General features: G+C 40.8%; 1 protein-coding gene across 1 annotated transcript in view; it reads left to right on the top strand.

Moving 5' to 3' along the window:
- The first annotated feature begins 9,149 nt into the window (after window positions 1-9,149).
- The window catches only part of Cenpf (centromere protein F), a 47,717-nt gene continuing 31,699 nt past the window's right edge, over window positions 9,150-25,167 (top strand). The window contains exons 1-8 of the mRNA XM_028759463.1: window positions 9,150-9,260; window positions 11,778-11,971; window positions 12,953-13,149; window positions 14,049-14,155; window positions 14,564-14,655; window positions 16,575-16,863; window positions 17,951-18,153; window positions 24,489-24,614. Coding sequence (XP_028615296.1) covers window positions 11,810-11,971; window positions 12,953-13,149; window positions 14,049-14,155; window positions 14,564-14,655; window positions 16,575-16,863; window positions 17,951-18,153; window positions 24,489-24,614 — 1,176 coding nt within the window. The 5' untranslated portion in view covers window positions 9,150-9,260; window positions 11,778-11,809. The remainder of the gene's footprint in view (window positions 9,261-11,777; window positions 11,972-12,952; window positions 13,150-14,048; window positions 14,156-14,563; window positions 14,656-16,574; window positions 16,864-17,950; window positions 18,154-24,488; window positions 24,615-25,167) is intronic.

The raw sequence follows: 25,167 nt of genomic DNA, 5'->3' as shown, positions 1-25,167 counted from the left end.
GGTACTATCTCATCTCCTTTCTCTGCTGTTCACATGCAGAAGGAAACCAGGGACTAGTGTAGCTACAAGTATTTTAGAACCCTTCTGTGCCATGTGACTAGAAGTGTCCCCTGCTCCACACCTTACTCAGTAGAGCCTAAAGTGGGGTTATCTAGGTGGCAGGGAAAGGAGCCAAGTCCCCCACTGCTGGCCTCAGTCTTGCACGGTCCAGCTCCCAGGGGTGAGGCTGAAGATGCTGCTTTGGTGCTGACAGCGCGTGGGGAGGAGGGGCTGCTGTCCGTTCTAGAGTGGTTATATCTGAACTGGTGCCTTAGTTGAGCCTTTAGCTGCTAGTGTTTAGCTGATGATTCCAACTTGGTATCTGTATTGGTGTCCCAGGGCTACTAAATTAAGGCATGCAAAATATCGCAGGTTGGAACAGCAGAAATGGGCTGTTTCACAGTTCTAGGGGTGAAAAATCCAAGATCAAGTGTTGGGAGGGCAGGCTCCTGGGGATTGCAACAAACGAGGCTCCTGGTGTCTCCCTCCCTGATTCTGCTGTTCTGTAAGCCTTTGCCATCCCCTTCTTGTACCCACACAACTACAATTTTTGCATGCTGTCTACATTTCTGACTCTGAATTTAAATGTGCTACCACACCTGTAGCAACTGTACATGGTACAGATGTGTGCACGCACATGCAGGCACCTTCGTGTGTGCATTTAGCCGTCTGAGGTTGACATCATACACCTCCCTAGGTAGTTCTCTACCTTAGGTTTTGAGACAGTCTCTCATTGAACCTGGAACCGAATCTCACTGATTTGGATAGAACGGATGGCCAGCCTTCCCATCTCTACCTCTCCAGTTCTGGAATTAAAGTCACACTTGGCTTTTTTACATTAGTGTTAGGGATCTGAACTGACTTAGGTCCTCACACTGTGTGGCGGACACTTCATCCATTGAGCATATCTCCTTAGGCAGCCTTGGCCTTGGCCTCTTAATAAGGCTCTACTCACTTTGCGTTAGGCTGCCCCATAATGACCTCAGCTTACTAATTACATCTGCAACTACCTTGCTTCCAGTTACACTCTGAAGTACTGGGGGGGGCACAATTTCAGAATGTGGGTTTATGGAGGACAAATTGAGCCCATGACAGCAATGGTGTCAGACCAGTTAGTTACAGGAAAGAGGTATGATGTTGTTCTGGTTAGTTCTTATTGCCAGCTTGACACAGCTTAGTTTCACTTGGGAAAAAGGAGCCTTAATTTAGGAACTGCCTCAACAGACTGGCCTGTGGGTATATCTGGGCATTTTCTTGCTAACTAATGGAGGAGGGCCCAGTGCACTATGGGTGGTGCTATCATCCTCCGGCAGGTGGGCCTGGGCTGTATAAGGATAGGTGAGCATAAGCCAGTAAGCAGCACTCCTCCATGGCTTCTGCTTCAGTTCCTGCCTCCATGGTCCTGCTTGAGCTCCTGTCCTAACTTCCCTCAGTGATGAAGTATGACTAGAAATCCTAGTCAGACAAGCCCTCTCCCCTCCAAGTTACTTTTATTTGTTTATTTTTTGACTTTTTATTGGATATTTTATTTATTTACAATACAGATGTCATCTGTTTTCCCCATTTCCCCTCCCTAGAACCCCCTATCCCATCCCCTCTTATCCTTTTTACTTTTATACCATTTTAATTACATGCATGTATTAAGGTCAGTTCCATACAATAAACACAAATAGTCAAAGAAAAAGCAAGCCATTAAACTCAATTATGTGAACACTCCCGTGATCACTGTTTCTAAGGGCTTATCAGGATGACCAAAGTATCTGAGCCTACTTCCCTGTCCTAGCACAAAGTCATTTTCATGTCTGAAGCCTACTTCCTTGTTCTAGCCTAAAATTTAGATTCCTGCCTGAAATTCTTTGTTCTAGCCTAAGATTTAGATTCCTACCTGAAATTACTTCTTTGTTCTAGCCAATGTCAGATTCCTGCCTGAAGCCTACTTCCTTGTCTTTGGCCCATATCAGATTCTTGCCAAGCAGCCCCAAAGGCTCTCCACCTCTCCCCTTTTTTATTTCATTAACACGACTGAGCCTGTCTTAGGTCACTCTGACAAGAATGCCTTCCTTATCCATCATGGAATGTGCATTATCAAAAGGAATGCACTTCTGTCTTAGGTTGGTAAGGCTCTGTGCAGAATCTTACCTGTCCTTGTCTTGCCAGCCTGTTAATTTAATAACTCTGTCTAGGGGTCCAAGTTACTTTAAATGTTTCATCACAGCAACAGAAAGCAGGCTGGGACAGAGATGCCTAGAATAAGCATGGACTATAAATATATTTCTCAATAAAAAAGTATTCTGTCCCAAGGCAATATCTTTAAGATCCTATGGGTGTAAAGCAGATATTCTTTTACCTCTCATAATAGTTCTGCCTAACACTCTGGAAAGAGGAAAGAGGTACCAGTCATTTCCTTTGGGATGGAAGGGATCCAGTGCAATTTAACTACCACCAGGAAACAAACTGTTCCTACTCAGTTCCATGCTGAAGACCCAACAGTATGCTGAAAGCATGCCTATTGAAGAGAGTAGCTATATTGCTCTTGTAGGAGGGAGCCCATGCATAGCCATCATTCCTGTTACTATGACTACTCTCATGATGAGACTATTGTACAAAGATTAGGTTAAGCAAAGATACCCACTGGACATTTTCTGTCTCCTCTGTGGTGGATCCTTTCTAGTGGTCACAGGTGTAAGACACAAAACCTGAAAACCCCGGACTGTTCCCATAATGTTTACCCTCAGTTTTCTTCCTGAGAATTCTGTCTTGAATAATCCCACCATGCCTCAATGGGAGTCATGTGCTGAGGAACTCAAGCTGATTTTCCTTCACATGGAGTCAGCAACTGGGTGTGCTGGCAAATGTCTGCTGTTTGGGTCCCCCATGGTGGAGCCATAGAGAACAACGGTCTGTCTTCAGGACACATTACCTGCCTATGAAGCAGGATCGGGTGCACACCTCTGTAGGTTAATTACGAGATGAGCACCACAAAGTCATAGTGGTGGGTTATGAAAGAGCTCTGGGAGAGCAGAGCCATCTGTGTTCTTTGGGTCTGACTGAGCCTTATTCATGGGATGATTTGTTACTGCATCCGCTGGGACCTCTGACTTACTGGTTCTGACAACACTCAGTGATAGAAAGCACTAGTTACATACCTAATGTTCCATGATCAGGAGTTCAGTCCTCATGACACACAAAAGCAGACAGTTTTCAAACAGTGAAGCATTTGCTAGTGGAGAAAAAAATCTTTACTTCAGAATTTCAGTGTGTGTGTATCTCACTGAGAGTTGCTAGATGGTTGGCCTAACTCTCATGGTTATTACTAGCACTGCTAGACCTGTCCAATGACACGGCCTAGTAGAGGTGCTTGCTAGACTTTGAGTTAATGTGGCCCACAGATCCTTCTGAGCTAGTATATTACTTTTTCTATGTAACATAAATCAAAGAAAACTCGAGTATGCTGGCCATTTATCTCTCACCCAGGAACACAATGATCTGTTAGCTATAGCTACAGAGCTTTACCTTTTGCTACTCCAATGGAGCTGCCCACTCTAACAAATACTTTCACATTATCCAGACAAGGTGGTTAAATGCGGGTGCCATCCTAGGACACTCTAGAATCTTTTTTTATTGTTTTTGTTTATCAAGGCAGGGTTTTTCTGTGTGTCCCTGTCTGCTTTGGAATTCACTCTGTAGACCAGGCTGGCCCTGGACTCACAGACATCCACCTGCCTCTGCTTCCCAAGTGACGAGATTAAAAGCCTGTGCCACCATTGCCTGACTCACCCTAGAGTCTTTTATTTGCACTGACACTGTGCCCCAGCAGCACATCCAACTGTCAACTCTGACCTCTAGAGGTCAGCTGCCGTGACCTTCTTGAGGAGTCCAGTGTCCTTACTCCAACATTCATTGCCTTGTTGACGATGGCATTTTCTAGGCTGTACTGGAAACAATCAGTTGGCAGACTCGGTCAATAAATCCAATCTGCCTGCCCTGTTTCCTCAAGGTTTCTAACCCTGTCTTCAAGACTGCCACAGATGGTTCTAGAATGTCAATGCCAACTAGTTAGTCTGTTTTCATGTTCAAATTCTGAGGAGCTACCCTAGAGCATCTATCTCAGGGGTCCTTGCCATGTGTTAAATTATGAACCACAAGAGCATGTTCCTCTGTCTCTGGTCCTATGTTTTCTTTTAATTAATTATTGAGATAGGGTCTCTTTATGTAACTCTGGCTGTCCTGGAACTCATTATGAAGAGCAGGCTGGTCTCAAACTCATAGAGTTCTGTCTTGTCTCTGCCTCCCCAGTATTGGGAATAAAGGTGTGCACTACCACACCTGGCAAGCACTGTGGTTTAGACTCCTTATCTTTTCTGCTTCCTCAAGATCTTCCTTTCAGTTGTGTTTCCCTGATTCCAGCTGGCACATATTAGCTTGACACACTGCTCTTTGGTAAATATGCCATTTACTTCTGGAAGAGTGACCTGTACAGATAGATACAGTGACTTACAGTGGATGTGTGGATGACCTGTACAGATACAGTGATTGACCAAGGATATAGGGACTAGAAAATGCACTGAGCAAAGATCTATCTTAGCTGGCCTATCTGAATGCCATCAACATAGGAGCCAGGGTCCCATTTTTTCCATACCAAGGCCCCAATCCTTTGCTAAGAGATAGCCCTCCCAGAAAGCTCTTACAATAATTAAGGCAGTAGGTAGGTTCAGGTCTCAGGCAGGAAGATGGAGGGTACAGGAAAGGTGGAAACGTGTTGTGGGATACAGACTGACTCTAGAACTTCCAGCTTGAGAGCTGAAGACATGAAGACACTTCGTGTTGAGGTGGAGAAGCCGGAGGGTGAGGAGACATGGAATTAAAAGCTTGTTGACACTTGCTTAGACCACAGAAATAGGATGAATGAATGAAGAGAAGAATATGTGTCAGAATTCGGGAAGAACTGAGGAAGGTAGATACATGAAAGGATCAGAGAGGAGGCAACAAGGAGACCTCTTGGGTTTTCATGTGAGTTCTGGAGATCAGATATAGGTCCCTGGGCTTGCTAGGCAAACACCTTTCTGACTGAGCCATCACCTTAAATCTTCACTGTGTTTTTTGAGACTCCTCTTGTCCCTATGAAGCCCAGGATGGCCTTGAATTTTCTATGCAGCCCAGGCTGCCCTCACTCTCCCTGCCTCAACTCCTAAATGCTAGGATTACAGGCTCACACCACTATTCTTGACTATACAAAGTCGTCTTTAAAAAGACCAATCAGGTTGATCAAATTAAAGCTGAATTGAAGAAAAACTAGATAACAGAGACACAGTGTGAATAAAGAATTGTAACTATGTTCTTCAAAGTTAAAAAAAAAAAAGAAAGAAAACTTTGGAAAGCTATATACTGGTAGTTTTGATGACCTAAATCAACTAGAAAAATAAATAGGTTTACTTTAAATATACAAATTATCAAACTAAGCCAAAACTAGAAAAGTAAAAAAAAAGTCTTTACTAATACAAATTTAATTCCTAATTTAAAGCTTTCCAGAGAAATCTCCAGGCATAAATATTAAGGCATAAATAATATAAATTCTACACAAACTCAGAGATGATCAGGAAGCATTTCTCAATTAATTTTACCATTATTATGAAACATAAAAGTCCTGGGAACTTTTTTTTCAATGATTTTAAAATTGGAAACAACACAATCTTCGTGAATGAATAGACCATCTTTATGTTTGCAAAGAAACAGTACTAAGAAATAAAAAAAATCCCCCAAAGCTATGAACAACAACAATGTCTGTATACGATGCGGAAAGAAGCAGACTTCAGGCAGTACATTGTAGTGAGAATTTTGGTTTCTTAAAAAACCCAGTTATGGCCGGGCGGTGGAGGCGCACACCTTTAATCCCAGAACTTGGGAGGCAGAGGCAGGCAGATTTCTGAGTTCGAGGCCAGCCTGGTCTACAGAGTGAGTTCCAGGACAAGCCAGGACTATACAGAGAAACCCTGTCTCGAAAAACAAAACAAAACAAAACAAAAAACCAAAAAAACCCCCCCCAAAAAACAAAACAAAACAAAACCCAGTTATGTTATGTGAACCTGTTTTTGTTTTAATCTAAGGTGTGGGATATGGGGCTGCTTCAGATTGTCCACAGCCTTTGACCATGATTGCCTCATGCTCTAGAAGGGGCATGATTTTTGCCAACTGCACATAGTTTGGAATTCTGGGGACTCTTGAGAGGGTATAAATTCGAGATTCCTGAGAGGGCCTGGGGCAGCTTCTCCCCCCAAACCCCCATCCCTGTCCCAACTGCCACTGCTACTGCTACTGCTGGTTCCTGTTGGTTCCTGCTGCTGCATTTGCTATTGCTGTTTTGCTAGATTGCTGGTTGGTAATATCCTGATGATGGAGACTGGACTTGCCCCAAGGAACTCAAGGTCCCTAATCAGCAGGAACTATTCTAAAGAGGTCTATGCCCTCTTTCCCCACTAACCTTCTTTCTCACCTACCTAGAGTTGGGGGGTTTCAGTGCAATAAGGGTTGGAAGGATGGTAGATAATAGAACCCAGTAAAATAGCCACCCCAAAAAGTACACCAATATCCTGTATAATTCCAGATATATGAAACCAAACAAAACAGTGGTTTACTGTAAATTGTCACTGACCAAACAAATTAGTGGTTGCCTGGCTATGGGAACTGGGGACTAGATAACTGGAAAAAGGCATATGGAACCCTGTCATGTCAAAAAAATGTTTGTATTATGACTTAAAAGCATTTATAGGGGTGTATATACTTGTCACATTTTTTTTGCACTTCAGAGTTAAAATATGTGCTTTGTTTAAATTTATCACAATAAAATGTAAGTTGATGTGCAGAAAGGCTGTATAGCACAATAAAACAATATGCTGTTGTAAGAGAAACGACCCAAACATATAGACACATAAAGGTGGAAAATGAAATGGAAAAATAAATTCTACCCAATACTAATGATTGGTTCTAAATAAAACCCAGATAAATCAAAATTGCTGTCAAACTATCATGTAGCAGGGGTGGCTTTCTTGTGGAATTGACAGCGTGAGGAAGAGTCCCATAATTGTATGGGGAGATGTGTTCATTATAAAATGTTTTAAATCCTCAAACAGATAAAAAGAGATTGAAAGTAATATGCTGCTGAAATAGGTATATTACCTCCCTGACTCAGAGAGGGAGAGAGAGAGCTTTATATAAAAGCACTTTTGATTAGAAGGTAACAACCACTAATCTGTCAGAAATCATCTAGGAAAAAGCATGCAAGTGAGTTTTCCCGAGATAGCCCACTGTTTTGCATGGTCTGTGATAGGCGAGCTTTGAGATACAAGGTCACCAGAGACTTCATCCCAGGATTGCTTCCTGGTACTGATATGCCTTTTCTGTCACTATTACACAACCTGATGATTCTTGGGCCTCAGTCCACCCTATTGTGAAAATTTCCTGCAGATCACGATCAAAATATACTCTTATGTACTGTATGTGAGTGTCCAGTTGTAGGACTTTCTCTCCCTGGCTTGCTCTGTCGGCTTTCTTATAGAACCCAGGACCACCAGCCCAGGGATGGCACTGCTTGTAATGGGCCATCAATCACTAATTAAGGTAATCCCTACAGCAGGATCTTATGGAGGCATTTTATCAGTGTTTCAAAAATCTCCTTTCAGATAACTCTACTTTGTGTCAGATTGACATAAAGTTAGCCAGCACAGCGGTTTTATGAAAAAAAAAAAAAGTTGTGTTTGCATTGAAGGGTCAGCATGATTTCAGTAAAAGGGGAAGCAGAGTCAGCTTAAATTTCAGGAATAGTCTAATGAAAGGTGAAGGGGACAGAGAAAGTTTGAAATTTATTGAAGGCAACACATCAATTTCACAATTCCTAGCTTGTTCCTGCCTTTGGAAGCTTATTTGTGGGGGAAGGAATTATAGCTCTCACCTGTCTCTGAGGACTTAACAGATAAAGGTTGATGAAGAGAAACATTCCACCCCACCCACAGTGGTGTGTAACTACTGGTAAGATGCATTACTCTGATAAAGAAACTCTAGTCTGTTTACTAATGTTCCTGCTGTAAGCAACTCTAATGAAATTAAACCTCCCCCCCCCCGCCCCCACCCCCCCTACACACACACGGAAAGGGGGATCCAGCTGAAAAGGGGAATGAGTTTGAGAGGAGAGGGGGCATACATACCCATGTATAAAAATACAGCAAAAAAATACTATATATAATTGATGCTCATTTTTAAATTGGGGAAGTATAATATTATAGATATGAATATATATGTGTATATGTATACACACACACTCACAAGCCTAGGCTTCATAAAAAGGTTGGAGTACACTCAGTTTGAAAGAGTCTTGTGAATATTTGAGTTGAGAAGTGTTTCCCTCGAATCTCATATTCAGCTAATCCTATCGGCGTGTGCCACCACAACCCGCGCATGTCTCATATTCAGATTTTGAAAATATGACGGAGATGACTGAGAGGTCAGCAGTTGAAGTTTTGCATGCATGTCTAGATTCAGGTTCAGATTATTTTGTTATACTGTGCCTCCGTTGTTTATTTTTCTTTCTCTTTCGTTTCTGTCTCTGTCGCCCTCTCTCTTTTGAGACACGGACTCTGTATATAGCCCAGGCTGCCCTCCAAACGCCCTCCTCAGGGCTGCTATGACAGGCGCGCGCCAACTGGCTCAACTTTGCAGCCAACTTTTAAATTAATAATCCCCTTAGAGCTATCACTTCACGTTTGTCCTACGATTCCAGTAGAGCGAGCGGCCAGGCCACCCCGCAGCACAGGCCTCACTCTCCTTCTCAAGCTCGCCCAGCGGCTCAGGGCTAAATACCCTGTTTAACCCGCAGTCCGTTCCTCCTCAGAGCGTGCGGCACCAGTCTCTAGGCAACGCCAGTGCATCAGACGTCTGCGCAGGCTCCGCTACCCGCACGGCTTGTTTTTAAACAGTCGTCCAAAAGAGCCAATCAGAGGTGGTTCACCGAGAATCAGGGCGAGGATTGGTCAAAGGCTTCTCACAATGGCCAATAGGCGTGGGGGCTAGCTGGGCGGGAGCGGAAGTGAGCGAGAGGAAGAGGGGCGGTGCCCGCGGGCAGTTTGAATCGCGCGTGCCGGGCAGGGAGGAGCGGCGGGCTGTGTGAGGAGCTCGGCGTTGAGGAACCCGGTGCTCTCCGAGCCGGGAGCCAGGCTCCGTGAGGAGCTCAGGTGAGTTGCGTCCCCCACTCCAGGGTCTCCGTCCTCCTACCCGCGGCGCCCCATCGGAGGCCCTCACGGTTTCTAGAAGCTTCTTTCTCACTTGGCGGCTTAGGATCGCCTTCACCTCCGAGATTTTGCTTCATCTTTCGTATTCCTCTCAGACCCTGCCTCTTTAATCTTACGTTTTTCATTTACGGATTTTACAGCTTTTGCCCCAGTGACTCGATTTAGGTGGCTGACAGGTGGTTCTTTACTAACACCTAATGGCAATTAGGCGATCGGTGTGGTGTATTTATATGTAAGTGTAGGAGAGGTAGAAAATGTATATAAGCATGCAATGAACATAGTAAAAAAATGCTTTTTAAACACACAAGGCTAATAGCCAGAACTCTGACATCATTCACTCAAAATAACAATCCTAAAACCCCATGATGCCCACTGAACAGTATATAAGTGGACACTAAACAATGCTCTGCTCTGCACATCTGAAAAGATGCCACCTTAACTTGCCCTCAGGAGCCTAACCCTTAGTGGGAAAGGATGTGTGTAGTCCTGCTTCGATTTGATGTCCCAGGATCAGGGGTCTTCCCCTACTCTGAGAAGAAGGGAAGATGTTTGTGGGGGTCTGGGAGTAGAGGCGGGAGGGGGACTACCATTAGGATGTAGAATGAATTGTGGCGCAGGCCTTTAATCCCAGCACTTGGGAGGCAGAGGCAGGCGGATTTCTGAGTTTGAGGCCAGCCTGGTCTACAGAGTGAGTTCCAGGACAGCCAGGGCTACACAGAGGAACCCTGTCTCGAAAAACCAAACCAAAAAAAATAAAAAAAAATAATAATAATAAAAAGAAACAAAACAAAACTGAACCTGACCCTAAGCTAAACTGCATCACCCAGGTGAGCAGCCTTGGGAAGACGGGCTTGGGACTGTAATTAGGAATTTAAAGTGTAAATATTGTATAATAATTCTCAGCATAATAAAATATAACTTCTGTTATATTAACTACATATATAACTACCTTCTTGTTCTCAACAAAGTGTGTGACTACAAACATGTATATGGCTGTTTGTAGGTTTTGAATTAGAAAAGAAACCTGCTGGGTTCCCTTGCCTATATCTCCTCACTAGATTGTTCTTTTTTGTCTTGTTGGCAATGGCTCTTTTCCTGTTTGGAGATGGAGCCTCTGTGTAGCCCTGGCTTCCTGGGAACTCACTCTGTAGACCAAGCTGGCTTCAAATTCAGAGATCCACCTGCCTCTGTCTCCCAAGTGCTGGAATGAAAGGCCAAGTTGGCTGTGACATCTTGATGTAATGATTTTGGTAGCTGGCTGAATTGTTAAGACAATTTTTTGTGTGGTTTTTGGTCTAATGTACTCTCACTCTTGAATGAACAGGCTACATGACTGCCATTTTTTTAGAGCAGGGTCAACTGTTTTTTGTTTTAGTTAAGAGGGCTTTTCAGAATTTCAAAATTTCAGAAAATTTTGTGGGAAAATGGGTGTGGAGTTACTGATGTCCTCTGAGAAATGAGATCTGGGAAAAAATAATGAAGCTGGCAGCAAAAACTGCCTTCAAGGCCTGGTAACTCACATGCCAAGATCCATGTTTTTCTCTAATTTTTGAAAGTTTTTTTTTTTTTCAGAATATTTACAGTTAGATACTATCTCAGTATACATACACAGATGTGGCTCAGAAGGAGGTAATCCACATTTCCTTTGTGTCATAAGCTGAAGTGTGTTTTTGGGGAACTGACATAATAGTTAACACATACAGAAAATGTACTGGGAGATGCCATTCTAATGCTTGAGGAAATTGCCAACATTACTCTCATAATTGACAAACCAAAACACAAAGAACAGTTGAATTTGAGTGACAGTGACAGGGCTCGAGTTGTCCTTTGAGTCCCTGTCTGTATTCCTTTATCATGTGAAGTGTGCCTTTATCACCTCTGCAGCAGTCTTGGCAGTAGCTTGGCACTCACTCTTGACTGATGCATGTATCAGTTTAACAAATGATACAGCTTGAAAAGAGTTAGATAATCTTACGAAAAACTGAACTGGAAACTGACCGGTTTGGGAATCACAGAAAAGGCTTCCCTGAGGATAAAAAACAGTGGTTCTTAAATGCTAGGTTTTGACCCCCACAGGGGGTCACATATCAGATATCCAGCATATCATATGTTTACATTATGATTCATAACAGTAGCAAGATTACAGGTAGAAGGTAGAAATGAAATAGTTCTCTGGTTGAGGGTCCACAGCATGAGGAACTATAGTAAAGGTTCGCAACATTAGGAAGGTTGAGAAGCACTGCTCCAGAGTATGAGTGATAATGATGGAAGAAGGAAGAGAACGGTTGTAAGATCGTGGGGTGCTTTTCTTTCATACTGGTAGGATCAATTTCACCTGGAAACGTTTCAGCAAAGCAAGGAGCTCTCTAAGACATTAAAACTGAAAGAATAAAATGAGGAAACCACAGAATGTTATATAATCTTCAAAGTTTCTTTACTAACTTTATTATTTTTCTTCAGTTTACTTCTAAATGCTTTAAAAATAAAACAAGATGAGCTGGGCATTGGAAGAATGGAAGGAAGGTCTCCCTACCAGAGCTCTTCAAAAGATTCAAGAGCTTGAAGGACAGCTGGACAAACTGAAGAAGGAGAAACAGCAGAGGCAGTTTCAGCTGGACTCTCTTGAAGCTGCACTGCAGAAACAGAAGCAGAAGGTATCAGTACTGGGTCATTTCACCTTGATTTCAGTTTCCTGTAGGAAGCAGGTCTCGCCATCTTCAGGTGATATCTTCTCTTCCTCTTCAGACATTTTCAATTGCTTCTGGTCTTCTTCATCTGTGTCTTTATGGCTGCCTGCCTGTGGATATTTAGGGCTTAATTTCATTCTAACTTATGTTTGGGAATTGGCTTTTTTGCTGTGTGTAATAAGGCCAAGTGTCTGGCTTCAGATCTGGATTGAGATAGTTTTATGATATTTTACAGTTGAAGTGGAGATTGCTGTCTAACAGTGAGCTTTAAAGACCTTGGTGTTCCTAACACCATCTCTTCCGGGGTATTAAATGAAAACTTTAAAAATAAAAAACAAAGCAAAACCCTGTTAGCCAACTGTGTTACCATATAATACAACTGTGATTATGACTTCTAATATATTTTTGCTTATGGAGGGATTTTTGATTTCCCTCCCTATTTTAAAATAGCTGGCTTCCTCAGTGAAACTTGAAAAATGAATAGTTCAGGAAAAGTTATAAGGTTTATTTTAAAATTAATTTTTAAAAATATGTATGTGTGTTGTGTGTGCCTGACTGTGTACAACGTGTATGAGGGCTCAGAAAAGGATATCAGATCCCATAGATTTTAGGTCCAGACAATTGTGAACCATGTGATGTGGGTGCTGGGAATTGAACCCAAGTCCTTTGCAAGAGCAGCAAGTTATTCTTGTTCCCTGAGCCATTGCTGCTGGCTTTTATTTTCAAATCTTGAAAGGATGTTAAATGATAATATAATGTGTGACCGTATGGAACTTTCTATCTATACACTTAAGAGTTTGGTCATTTAAAATTTCTTTGTTCATGAAGCATCACCTCCTTCACCCCAGGGGTTTATTATTGCTACAGTATCACAGAAAATTTAGAGTCAGATTCATATGGAGTACTTGGTACGTACATAACTATTTTCTTGTCAACAATCTCTGTTAGGTTGAAGATGGAAAGACTGAGGGTGCAGACCTGAAAAGGGAAAATCAAAGATTGATGGAGATATGTGAAAATTTGGAGAAAACAAGGCAGAAGCTTTCTCATGAACTTCAAGTTAAGGAGTCACAAGTGAATTTCCAAGAAAGTCAACTGAGCTCATGCAAAAAGCAAATAGAGAAACTGGAGCAGGACCTTAAGCGGTAAGTGTCTGAGTGACCGTCCTGTGGGCTTCAGTGCTGAGGGTCAGACATCCACCTAATAGCTTGGGCAAAGGCTGAAGGATCCTGACTTTCAGCTAGGCTCACTCAGGGTTAAAACTTGTAGTGCTAAGGGTCCCAATGCACAACACCTGCAGAAAGAGCAGCACTGGAGAGAACATTGTCACTCCTCACTTCTGCCAGGTACTCAGGGACCAGCACTTGCCTGCCTGGAATTTCTGTCAATGGAGCAAAAGAGCCCCGAAAGTAGATGGGTAGCATTTCTAGCCATGATCATTTTAGATGTATTATGTTAACTTAATTTGTATATCTCTTTTTAAAATGCCATATAATATCTATCAAGTCTTTAAATTATTTATTTGTGTGTTCATGTACACATGGGGAGGTCATTGAAGAATTTTTGGTAGTCATTTTTCTTCCATTTTATGAATCCCAAGGATCAATCTTGGATTGGTGGCAAATGTCTTTACCTACTGAGCCATCCTGCCTACCCCAGATCTCTTGTTTTACAATGATTATCATAAGTAATGTCTCCATTTTCATAATTAGAACCTGTGTTTCAAACATATAACTTGACTTGTATTTCTGATGTTTTTTTGTACCTTTCTTTTGCTTAGATGGAATATAAAATTTGGTTGGACTCTATCCCGAGCCCTCTAAACTTCTTTGCTGCTAAAGTGCTCATAGGGCTTCTTAATATTTTGAAGAGCAGGTACTTCCTTTTACACCTGGCTTAAGAATTAGCTCTCACTAGATGTTGGATAAAAGGATTTTGAGAGGCGAAGTTTCCTACACTTCTTTGTTCTTTGGAAATGTATGGCATTGGTGTTCTGTAGTCTTTGTTCTAAATTGTGTTGTTGGTCTCTTGGGTTTTATAACAGGTGTAAATCTGAATTTGAAAGAAGCCAACAAGCTGCACAATCAGCAGATGTTTCCCTGAATCCATGCAGTACGCCACAGAAACTCTTCACAGCTCCACTCACACCGAGTCAGTATTATAGCCATATAAACAACTCTGAGGTTTAAATTGTGAATTAATGACTTAGTCCAAATTTGGAGTTAGCTTCTAATTTTAGTGTTTCAAAAATGTCATCCCCAATTGCATGTTTGTTTGCTTGTTTGTTGAATTATGTTGACCCATTAGAAGTAAGCATTAAATTCCTTACATTTTACCTTTCTGAAGTATGTTTCAAAAAGAAGTACAGTTTCAGAATATAGGAGACACTTCTGTTTTCATATATCAGTAATTTGATCAATACTTTGACATATTGCTCTACAGTGTTCTATTAAATATTAAGTTACTTATTTCAAGACTTAGCACAGCCATTGCTGATCTTTTAATTCCTTTATGAAATCATTAGTTGACACAAAATCTTATTTGGTTGTCTAGGTTTAGGTTCCACATACGAAGACCTAAAAGAAAAATATAACAAAGAAGTTGAAGAACGAAAAAGATTAGAGGCAGAGGTTAAAGCTTTGCATGCTAAAGTAAGTTCATTATGGTCCCTGCAGATGAAGATGCATTTACAGAAACCCTTTGCTGTAGCATAAGAAGAGTGATTTGCCTTATATAGATCTGGCATATTTCTCTTACCTTGAGAAAAAACTCCAGGCCTCATTGGTGGTGATTATTTTTCTTTGTTTTAAAAATAGGGGCCAACAAGATGGCTCAGCAGGTAAAGGCCCTTGCTGTGCCATCCTGACTTCGTGGGTCTGATGCTGGCACCCGTGGGGGAAGGGAAAAACCGACTCCCAAAGCTGTTTTCTGATCTGCACACAGGTGCAGCAGTATGCAACTTCTGTACTTACCTGTTACACAAATAAATAAAATTAAACTCAGGAGAAATCTGAGCATTGTGGAACATGCTTGTGATCTCTGCACTGAGGAGACTGATGGCTTGAATTCCAAGCCATCCTGAGCTATATGGTTAAGACCTTGTCTTAAAATCAAAACTAAATACTCTGAGTGAGGTTAGATTTATCTGCAAATAATAAATGTTCATGGGGGGTACCAAGGCCATTTTACCTTCTTTTTAAAACTGAGATAAGGATCATGTTTGGAAAAGGACGGTCTAGGGAATTATTCCTTATTCCTGATGCCTGCTATTGACTCCTCTGGTATACTGCAATTGCTATCAGAACTGTGAGTTTTGAGAGTTCTTATCGGTAAAATTTTCATTTCAGAGGAGAATGTTGGCAATGTGGTGTCCTGTTTCTTTTAGGTAGTTGCCTGTAGGTCTATGTGTGTGTTTGTTTTGTGTTTTTCAGACAGTCTCCAATCTTAGACTAGCCTCAAACTTATTATGTAGCTGATGATTGCCTTGAACTTCTGAACTTCCTGCTGTGTTTTCTGAGGGCCAGGATCACAGATGTGTCCCACTGAACTTGGTTTATGCTGTGTTGTGGATAGGATCAAGGACTCTATGCACACTGGGCACACACTATACTGACTGTGCTGTACCCTAGAGAGAGACTCCATTATCATATGGGCCAGTAAACAGAAGTGTTGAGATTATTGCTTAAAGGTATAAAGACATAGACATTTAGTGAGATGCTACAACTCAGACAGCTTAAGGCAGACTTTATCAGTAGATAATGAAATATTGAGGATCAAAAGATAGCTGTTTCTTTACCTGTCCTTAAAGCTCGTTTTGAGGTCGCCTGGATTTTTGTACCAAATGTACTGCTTACCAAAATAAATAAAAGTTATCCAATTTGTCTTAGAGACATGTACTTCCTCATTGTTCTACCCCTGATGTTAAAAGAAGTATGTAACTATTGAACCTTTCCAATAGCTAACAGAGTGCTTGCTGTGGAGTTAACACAGCATCTGTCTCTTAAGTCTCTGCTCATCAGAAAGAAGGCAGAAAGTACTTTACAGCTCAGGCTACATGCAAGTGTTGATTATAAAGCATCCACGTGATGTTTTACCAGAATTACCAGGTATGAAAATGAAATTAATGACAGTTCTATAGGTTGCTATTTAGTGTGAAAGTAGGTAGAGAAAGCAAGACAGACAAAGGAAAGCCAGTTTGGGGATTTAAAATGGAGGTGAATAATGGTAAGCAGTGCCAAGATGTAGCCGTTGTGAATTGGTGTGATCTCAGATGGTTGTTGTTGCTCACTTGAGAAACCTGTTAGGACATTGCAGTACTAGTACTTGGGATTTATGCTGTCCTGCATCTGTTCGACGTTCATTATTAGTATGTTGTGCTAGCATCACCGTCTTGAGCTTGTGGCTTCATGTTCTGTTTGGAAAGAAATAGCCCTGAATGTTGAGATTTCCAGGTTTGTGGGTATAGAGCATAGGCAGGGTCCTGGGTTTGATCTCCAACACTGGGGAAAAAGGTAAATAAATTTAAAAAATGAGATTTCTAAAGGGCTCTAAGGAGTTTCTATTTTTGCAGAAAGCAACCTTGCCTGTTTCCCAGGCCACCATGAATCACCGCGACATCGCAAGACATCAGGCTTCCTCATCAGTATTTTCTTGGCAACAGGAAAAAACCCCAAGTCGCCTTTCATCTTGTTCTCTGAAAACCCCTCTAAGGAGAGATGTCTCTGCTGCTCACTTTTTGGGGGAAGAAGTGACTCCTAGCAAATCAGGTGTGCAGCGAGGCCGAGGAGACTGCAACGGTAGCCTCCCTGACGACCCTCAGAGTTCGCAGCTTTTGCACCAGGCCAAAGCCCAGAATCAAGGTAACTTTCTGACAAATTAGTTTAAATGAAAGTTTTCTAGATAATTTTAGTCTGAGGTTTGCATTGTATATTTTGTTAGACAACTTGCTAGTTCATATCCCAGACCCATGTTATGAAATTTGCCATTTCTGTAATGACAAAAGACATTGACAGTTTTGGAGGAACTTGTATTTTATTGACACATGGTGCTGTGAGCCTTTAGAAGTAGTCAGATGGCTTTGATGGCTTTTCCCAAAAGCAGAGAGAACATTACTACAAGACTGCAGCCCTCGTCTTCTCACCTGGCTCTTAGAGTGAGCCTGTGCTCTGACCAGCCTTGGCCAGAGCTGTGGCTTGTGCACAGAGCAGCTCTGCCCTGCATGCCAGGCTGTCCATATGGGAGCAAACCTGTAACCTTGGCTGCTGTTCTACACTTAAACTGACAGCCAAGCGTACCAGGTGGTGTTTGGAATCTGCTCTGTGGACTGTGGTAATTTCCAGGGCTGCGATACATGGAGACTCCTCATCAGTATGTGCTGGTGAGAGCTGCTGCACTGCCAATGCTGTGGGAACCAGCGCTGTGTGCAGGATCAGGGAGGGGCCTCCTTGTTAATTTTGGCAGTATGCGAGGTTTACACTGTTGTTCTTCAGCAGAGGCAAGGCTCTTAGGTACTATGGGGGGTAAGTGGTCCTGCTGCCCAGCACAGGTTTGAATTGATATGGACATAAAGCAAGCTTTAGTGTCCAGGGTGTAAAGTTCAGTACCTTTTTACAGAGGGCATACCCTGTGATAAGCACAGCACTATCATAGATACTGCTGGTTATTTCCTCCCTGTGTTCCTCCATGAAGACGTAAGGAAACGCAATTACTCTTCTTTCTATAGAGTATTTAAATATACATGTTCATGGAGGTGCTGACTGTTGAAGTTAAATCCAATTAAGGTAGTTTCTGTATTTAATGTAAATTAGGGTTATCTCACTCAAGATTTCAGAGTAGGTAAGATAAATAATTGTGAACATTTTGAAAATGTATGTATATCTCTGTCTGTCTGTCTGTCTGTCTGTCTAAATTTGAATGTGATTTTTTTTTTTTTTTTGGTGCTTTAAGACCTAAAAAGCAAGATGAATGAGTTAGAACTACGCCTCCAAGAGCAAGAAAAGGAAATGAAAGACCAAGTGAATAAATTTCAAGAGTTAAAGCTACAACTGGAAAAAACGAAAGTAGAATTAATTGAAAAAGAGAAAATTTTGAATAAGACCAGAGATGAAGTAGTGAGAACCACAGCACAGTATGACCAAGCAGCAACCAAGGTACTTGACTTTTCATGAATGATTGAGAAAGTACTGTTTTTTTTATACCTAAGTTAATAAAGTAATTCTTAGTAAAGGCCTTTGGAAGCACATGTTGGGTGCTGCTGATACAGGCTGTGTGGTTGGGATGTAATGGGACCTGTCTTGCCTGTGCCATTGCAGCTGAAGTGACCTTGAGTGAGTCACAGTGAACAGTGATAGCACTGATGGGACAGGAGGGAGAGTGAAGCTGTAGAAGCTTCCCATTCAGGACATGGATGGGAGTTAGATGACCTGCCCCTGGGGTTCAGCATGCTGCCATAGACCTTTCTCAAGGCTCCGAGTGAGGTCATGAACCCAAGCTTACCTCTGGTTTTCTGTTTTTTTTCTGTCACTAGTTCTCATTCACTAAGTTATGTATTGAGTGCTTGCTGTCTGTTCAGCATTGTTCAAGACCTGGAGATATGTAGAGCAACAAATATTATTGGAGGCAGAATATAATAAATGGTGAAATAAACTCAGAAAATAGTAGTATAATAAAAATAAATAAATAAATAAAATGAATAAATACTTTTTTTTTTTTAAATTATACTACTATGTGGTATTAAACATCATGGAGAAGTGAATTACCTTCCAAAACCAGCCATGATGGATTTGGTGCTTTCTGGAGCCAGTCTCTGGGCTCATGGTTGGCTTATCTTAGTCTATTTGAAATAACCAAATTCCTTCCAAGTTATGTGTTTCCTTGCCATTGCCTCTGGCGTCTTCCTCATGATCCTCTTAATGTCATTATTTATATCCCAGGCATAGGGTTCTTTCTATTGGCTGTTAGATTTACAGGGAACCCTGAAAAAACCATGTTTGAGGTGTTCTTAAGGAATTGTATTTCTTTTAATAAATAACTGAGTTTATAGGTGAAAATTGCTGTAGTAGACCTGGGTTTCTTTGCTTCCCATGGCCAAGTTTCTTTTTCTTTCCTAATTAAAATTTTGCTTTAAGGTAATTGAAGGTTTCACATTTAGTTTATATGAGGGTACTAGCTTATTAATGTGGCAGACTACACTGGTTGGGTTTCAGATATTTGAAGGAGCCTTATGTGTTTGGAAAAAGTCCTACATGATTATGGTATGTAACTTTGTATTTAGTTGTGGATTTTATTTGCCAATAACTTGGTAAGGATTTAGGTGTCTGATTTTCATGAGAGGTATTTATTGTTTGGCATCTCTTTTTTTTTCTTCCATCTTTGTATGATACTTGTTATCAGGGTAATTTTAGCTTCATAAAGTGAACTGGGAGCTCTTCTGTTTTATTTTCTGGAAGAAAGTGCCATTGATTTGTTTTGCTTCTTGGATGTAGTAGAATTCACTAGTAAAATCACCCAGGCCTAGTGATTTTTTTTTTCATAGAGATTTTAATATTTTACTTTCAGTTTTTAAAAATTTATTTTATGTATATGAGTTCACTGCAGCTGTCCTCAGACACACCAGAAGAGGTACCACCACAGATGATCATGAGCCACCATGTGGTTGCTGGGAATTAAACTCAGGACCTCTGAAAGAGCAGTCAGTTCTCTCAACATTTGAGCTATCTTTCCAGCCCTACATTTTTTTTTTTTTAATTATTAACAAAATCATTTGTTTCCTACTGAGGGAGTTATAATGGTTTCTGTTTTTAATCAGTGTTGTCAAATTCCTGTATTTGTCTTTCTATTTTCATTCTACTTACGTTGTCCTCTTTGAAGTGTGTTTTGAATACAGTTAGGTCATGGTTTTTAGTTCTTTACTGTTGGTGAATTTAGCTCGTTTACATTTAATGTAACTATTTGTCATGACTTAAGCCTGACATTTTTGTTTCGTTTTCTGTTTGTGCTTTTTATTGCTTTGTTTCTTACTTTTCCATGAATTATATAAACATTTCATAGAATGCATAGGCTATTGGTATGTTCATTTTGACAGCTTTAATAAATTATGACACACTTGTTTCCTTTGTTTTTTACCCTACCCCATCTTAAATGTTTTCTTTACATAAACTTAGAATTATATTGACTGTATTACATTTTTTAAGTCAATTGTCAGATGTTTAAAAATGTCAGAGATTATTGTTGCTTTCTTGTGTTTTTTCCCTTTCCATGGTTTTGGATGTTTTGTTTGTTTGTTTTTTGATTGTTACTTTTTTGCTTAAAGTGCTTCCTGTTGAATTGTTTTAGGGTGTGTGTGCTCTGGCTATAAGGCCCTAGTTTCCCTTTATTTGAGGATGTTTGATTCCTCTTCATTCCTGAGGGATATTTCTGGGTTGAGGTGTGTTTGCTCATTTTGTTTTGTTTTCTCCTAGTGCTGTGTTTATATTTGACTTGAACTCTAGTTAATCTCCTTTCTTTTTTCCACTCACTTTATTTCAAAGTAATGTCTAGAATTTGAATTTCTTGCTGTGTGGACTAGGTAAGAATATGCCTAGCCTATCTCTTTTCAAAGTGATGTTTAGATGTAAAGATTGAGGTAATTTTTGTAAAGGTTTTGGCATAATACCTGGGTCAGGGTGAATTTATAATATTAATTGCTGTTATCACAAATTATTGAGTTTATAGTCAACTCAGCTAATTTATGTTACATCTCTGTCTCTATAACAAGAACTAACATTAGTCTTGTTTTGGTGAGAAAGGATCTTTGTTCTGCCTTTCATTTTTGGTGATGTCTCTTATCAGATTATTGTTAGAGTTTTTACTTGGACAGTGCTTAGAACTTGACTCTGGCCTTCATCTCGGTACTATTCCGCCAGGTCCTTAAGATTTGGTTTTATTTCAGTGCCTTTTGGATGTCCTTTTTCCACCAGTCAGTTTCAAATCTCTCCAACTGGAAATTCAGTTTCATTTTCTTTTGTGCCTCATGAGACTTTGTTAAATACACATTATGTTATGTGTCATTAGAATTGCTTATTTAAAAAAATAAAACTGATATACTCTGTGCTCTCAAGTGATTGAATGCTTGCTTATAGTTTGGGTCTTTTCTAACAATTTACAAACTTCAGTTTGAGCCTGGAAGGGAGTGCTCAGGGTCATAAAATACATAGTTGTAAGAACTTGAGCTTACGTTTCGAGCATTGATTCTCAACTTGTGGGTCATACAGATGACACTTTCACAGGGCTTGTATGCTAGACATCCTGTATACCAGATATTTACATTATGATTCATAAGGGTAGCAGAATTACAGTTACAAAGTAGCAATGAAAATAATTTTATGGTTGGGGGTCACCACAACATGAGGAACTGTATTAAAGAATCTCAACATTAAGAAGGTTTAGAACCACTGCCTTAAGTGTATTATGGAGCATACATGACATCTAGTGGCCAGTTACTTACACATGGACTGTGCATAACTGATATCATGGTGGCATTCAAAATATTTTTGAATGAAGTATAAATACCTTCAATGATCTGTTTTAATCTACCCTGTCTATAAAGAAAGGAATGAAGTCCCTTAGGAACTTGTTGCACTTTGAGGGAGTGCCAGTAGAGGGCGCCAAGGGTCCATTGTTTTTGTGTGCGATTGTCAATCATCAAAATGCCAGTTTGTCCTTATGGCCAGTGATCTTTGAGTTGTCTGTCCATTTCCATATGCAGAGCAAAGCAGGTTCTCAATCACTATTGGCTAAGATTTACATTTATTCTTATAAATCATGTAGTACTATCCTTGGGAATTAAAAAATATAAAAATTATTGTAACAATGAAGGTCTCTTACTGTCTGAGGCAGAAGGTGAATTTGAGCTGTTGGCTTAAGCATGTAATGTTTTCTGAGGCTAGGGAAATGGTTCAGTTGGTAAAGTGCTGGCTGTGGACCTGAGTGGAGTCCCATCACCCAAATAAAAAGCTGGGAATTCATCTGCATGATAGAGTGTACGTATGCACACATGTAAAACTTGGAGTGTTTTTTGTTGAGAACGTGTTCCATTGTGTAGCTCAGGCTGGTCTCAAACTGATGTTTTTCCTGTCTCAGTCTTGAATGCTGAAATGTGCCACTATACAAAGCTCACTTTTATCTTCTTAAAGTTCTGGTATTTCCAAAATCATTTAGTCACCATTGACCAGATTGGTACTGTTCATCTTTGCTTAATAACTGCCATTTTGTCTTCCAGCAAAATATTGCATAGTGTTTTCTTCAATTCTCAGATTTCCAATATAATACTCATAATAGTGTTAAATTAGACTCTGGGTGGCTGAACAGATGGCTTCCTCAGTAAAGTGCTTATCACACAAGCCTGAGGACAGTAGTTTAATCTGTCCCCAACACGCATGCTTAAATTACTTGCGTACATAAGTGAGATTTGTGAATTGACTCAGTGGGTAAAAGTAGTTGCTGTGGAAACTGACAGCCTGAGTTTAGTCCTTGGAGCCCATGGTAGGAGAGAACTGACTCCCTCCCAGAAGCTGTTCTCTGACCTGTTTGCATGAGTTAGCTGTACTCCCCCATCACATATGCACACATAGTAATTCAACATAGCTGGTAATGGTTGCATGTGTCTCTAGTCCTACCACTGGGGGTGGAGTAGGGTGGGGGCAGAGGCAGAAGGACCCCTGTTGTTGGCTATCTGAGCTGTCCAGCAGAATTGGTGAACTCGTCCAATACCATTGAGAGACTCTACCTGAAAAACTAAGATAGAGAACACTGATGCTGACTTCTGGTCTCCATTTGCACCTGCTCATATACCCCTTCCTACACATTTGCAACCCATGTACACATACACTCAAACACGTATGTATTGGTAGAATTTCAGAGACAAGTATTAATGAGGAAGCTTACTAAATTGAGGCATCTCACAGAGTGGGAAACTCCCATTAATGTAAGCTTTTATTTATTTATTTATTTATTTATTTTTTTGTGCATTGATTTTTGCGTGGATGTATGTCTCTGTGTGGGTGTCAGATTCCCTGGAACTGGAGTTACAGACAGTTGTGAGCTCGTATGTGGGTGCTGGGAATTTCTAGTCCTTTGGAAGAGCAGCCAGTATACTTAACCTCTGAGCCACCTCTCCAGCCCCTGTAAAACTTTCTTACTACTACTTAAATGTTGTATTCTGGGGGTCAGCCATTTTAAGGATTTGAACTAAAGGGATGGCTTCAAGGGATGGAATGAATCTTGACACTTGAATGACTAAAACAATTTTGTTTAATTTTAGGAAAATACCCTAAGTTTTCATGTAATTTTAAAATTGGCAGATAACTGAATATGTAAGAAGCAAAAGCATATTCTTTGTGTTGCTTGTAAGAACATAATTAGAAATCAGCTGTGGTTTTCTGGGGTTCTGTGAGCCTCTAGAAGTGTAATGGCACAATGAGTATTATGGAAAGAAGCAGTGTATTTAATACTTAAAGTTTTTCACAAAAATTCATTATGGGCTGGACATGGTGGTACATTCCTTTAATCCCAGCACCAGAAAGATAGAGTCTGGCACATCTCTGAGTTTGAGGCTACTTTGGTCAATGTTGCAAGTTCCAAGCCATCCAGGGCTGCATAGTGAGACCTTAACTCAGGGGGAAAAATCTGTCTGTCTGTCTCTAATATGATTGCAACAGACTTTCTCATAGGATAGTAAGGATCTTGTCCTAGATATCTTATAGTTCCTAAATCACTAGGTCAGTATCACTGCCTTGATTGTTTATAGGTGCTCTGTGTGAAGGAGTAAGTCCTCGGCCTAGCTGGAACAAGAATTTCTGGGTACTTTTCATGTCTCCATCCCTCCTCTTGCCATGGGAATGCTGGACTTACAGATGCAAACGATCACATCCTGCTCTTCATGCAGGTTCTAGAGACTGGAGTTACACTGTCAGCCTTGTACTGAGCTCTCAGGCCTAGTGCTGCCTTTGGATCTGCTTGCCATGCAGTGGTGTTGGTATGTTCTAATACTGCCGTCTCCCTTTCCCATGGCACACATTGGGAAGTGTTTTAAAATTGTACTGATGTTTAACATCCTTGCTGATATTTCCTCTGTATAAGCTTCATATGTGCTTATAGAATCATAGTGACCTTAGGATTTGGATAATGAATATGAATCTGACTTTAAGTGAAATAAAAAGATCAAAACATGGTAAACATGAAACAGACTTTAGGAACTACAGTTTATTTTTATTTTATTTATTTTTTGAGACAGGGTCCCAGTAAATAGCCCTTGCTAGCTTGGAACTCACTATGTAGACCCTACTGACCTAGAACTCGGAGATCTGCCTACTTCTGCCTCCCCAGTGCTGGATGGGTTTCAAGGTATAGCTCACCACGCTGGCCTGGACTAAAATTTCTTAAAACACAAAATTCGGCTTCATTCTCTGTAACTGGTTTTGTATGAAACATTTTTATCTGTTATCAGTGTACCACCTTGGAACAGAAGCTGAAAAACTTGACTGAGGAGTTGAGTTGTTATCGACAGAATGCAGAGAGTGCTAAACGGTCTCTGGAACAGAGAATTAAGGAGAAAGAAAAGGAGCTTCAAGAGGTAAGGTGACTGGGTTCACCGAGGACTTTTGATAGCAAGACCTGTTGACTTTGCAGTTGGAAGGAAGAACTGTTTCTTATGACGGAGGACATTATGGAGCAGGCATGCTTTGTGAGCTGAAGGCCACTGCATTTTCCCTCACGTCTGCGTTTTTATAGTTTTTCCACCATTCACTTCTTGATTTGCAAGGACAGACTTTTTTGGAGTTAGTCTTCTTTATGAGCTTGGAATTTGATACTGAGTAGGGAAGGAGCATCTTTAAGCTCATGCTGTACGGGGAGAGGACTGCTTCATGTTCTTCAGTTGTCTTTAAGGCTGTGAGTTGGTTAATTACCTAACAATATGTTTGAAGTAGTCAGGGATTCAAAGGTGGCCTGGTGGGAGTATTTCATCAGTGTGGGTGCTTCATGTGCTTCAGTCTGAGCATAAATATTAATCAACATTCCCTTGATTGGCAAAGTCAACTAGTAGTGTTTAACTTCTTGTTCTTTCAAATGGAGACCGTTCTAAATGGTCTATGACTGATTAGTTAAGCCCTCTTTTCCTCCCTCCC

The sequence above is a fragment of the Grammomys surdaster genome, unplaced genomic scaffold (genome assembly GCF_004785775.1).
Source record: "Grammomys surdaster isolate TR1022 unplaced genomic scaffold, NIH_TR_1.0 130, whole genome shotgun sequence".
Classification (NCBI taxonomy): domain Eukaryota; kingdom Metazoa; phylum Chordata; class Mammalia; order Rodentia; family Muridae; genus Grammomys; species Grammomys surdaster.
This window is presented reverse-complemented; position numbering and strand designations above follow the sequence as displayed.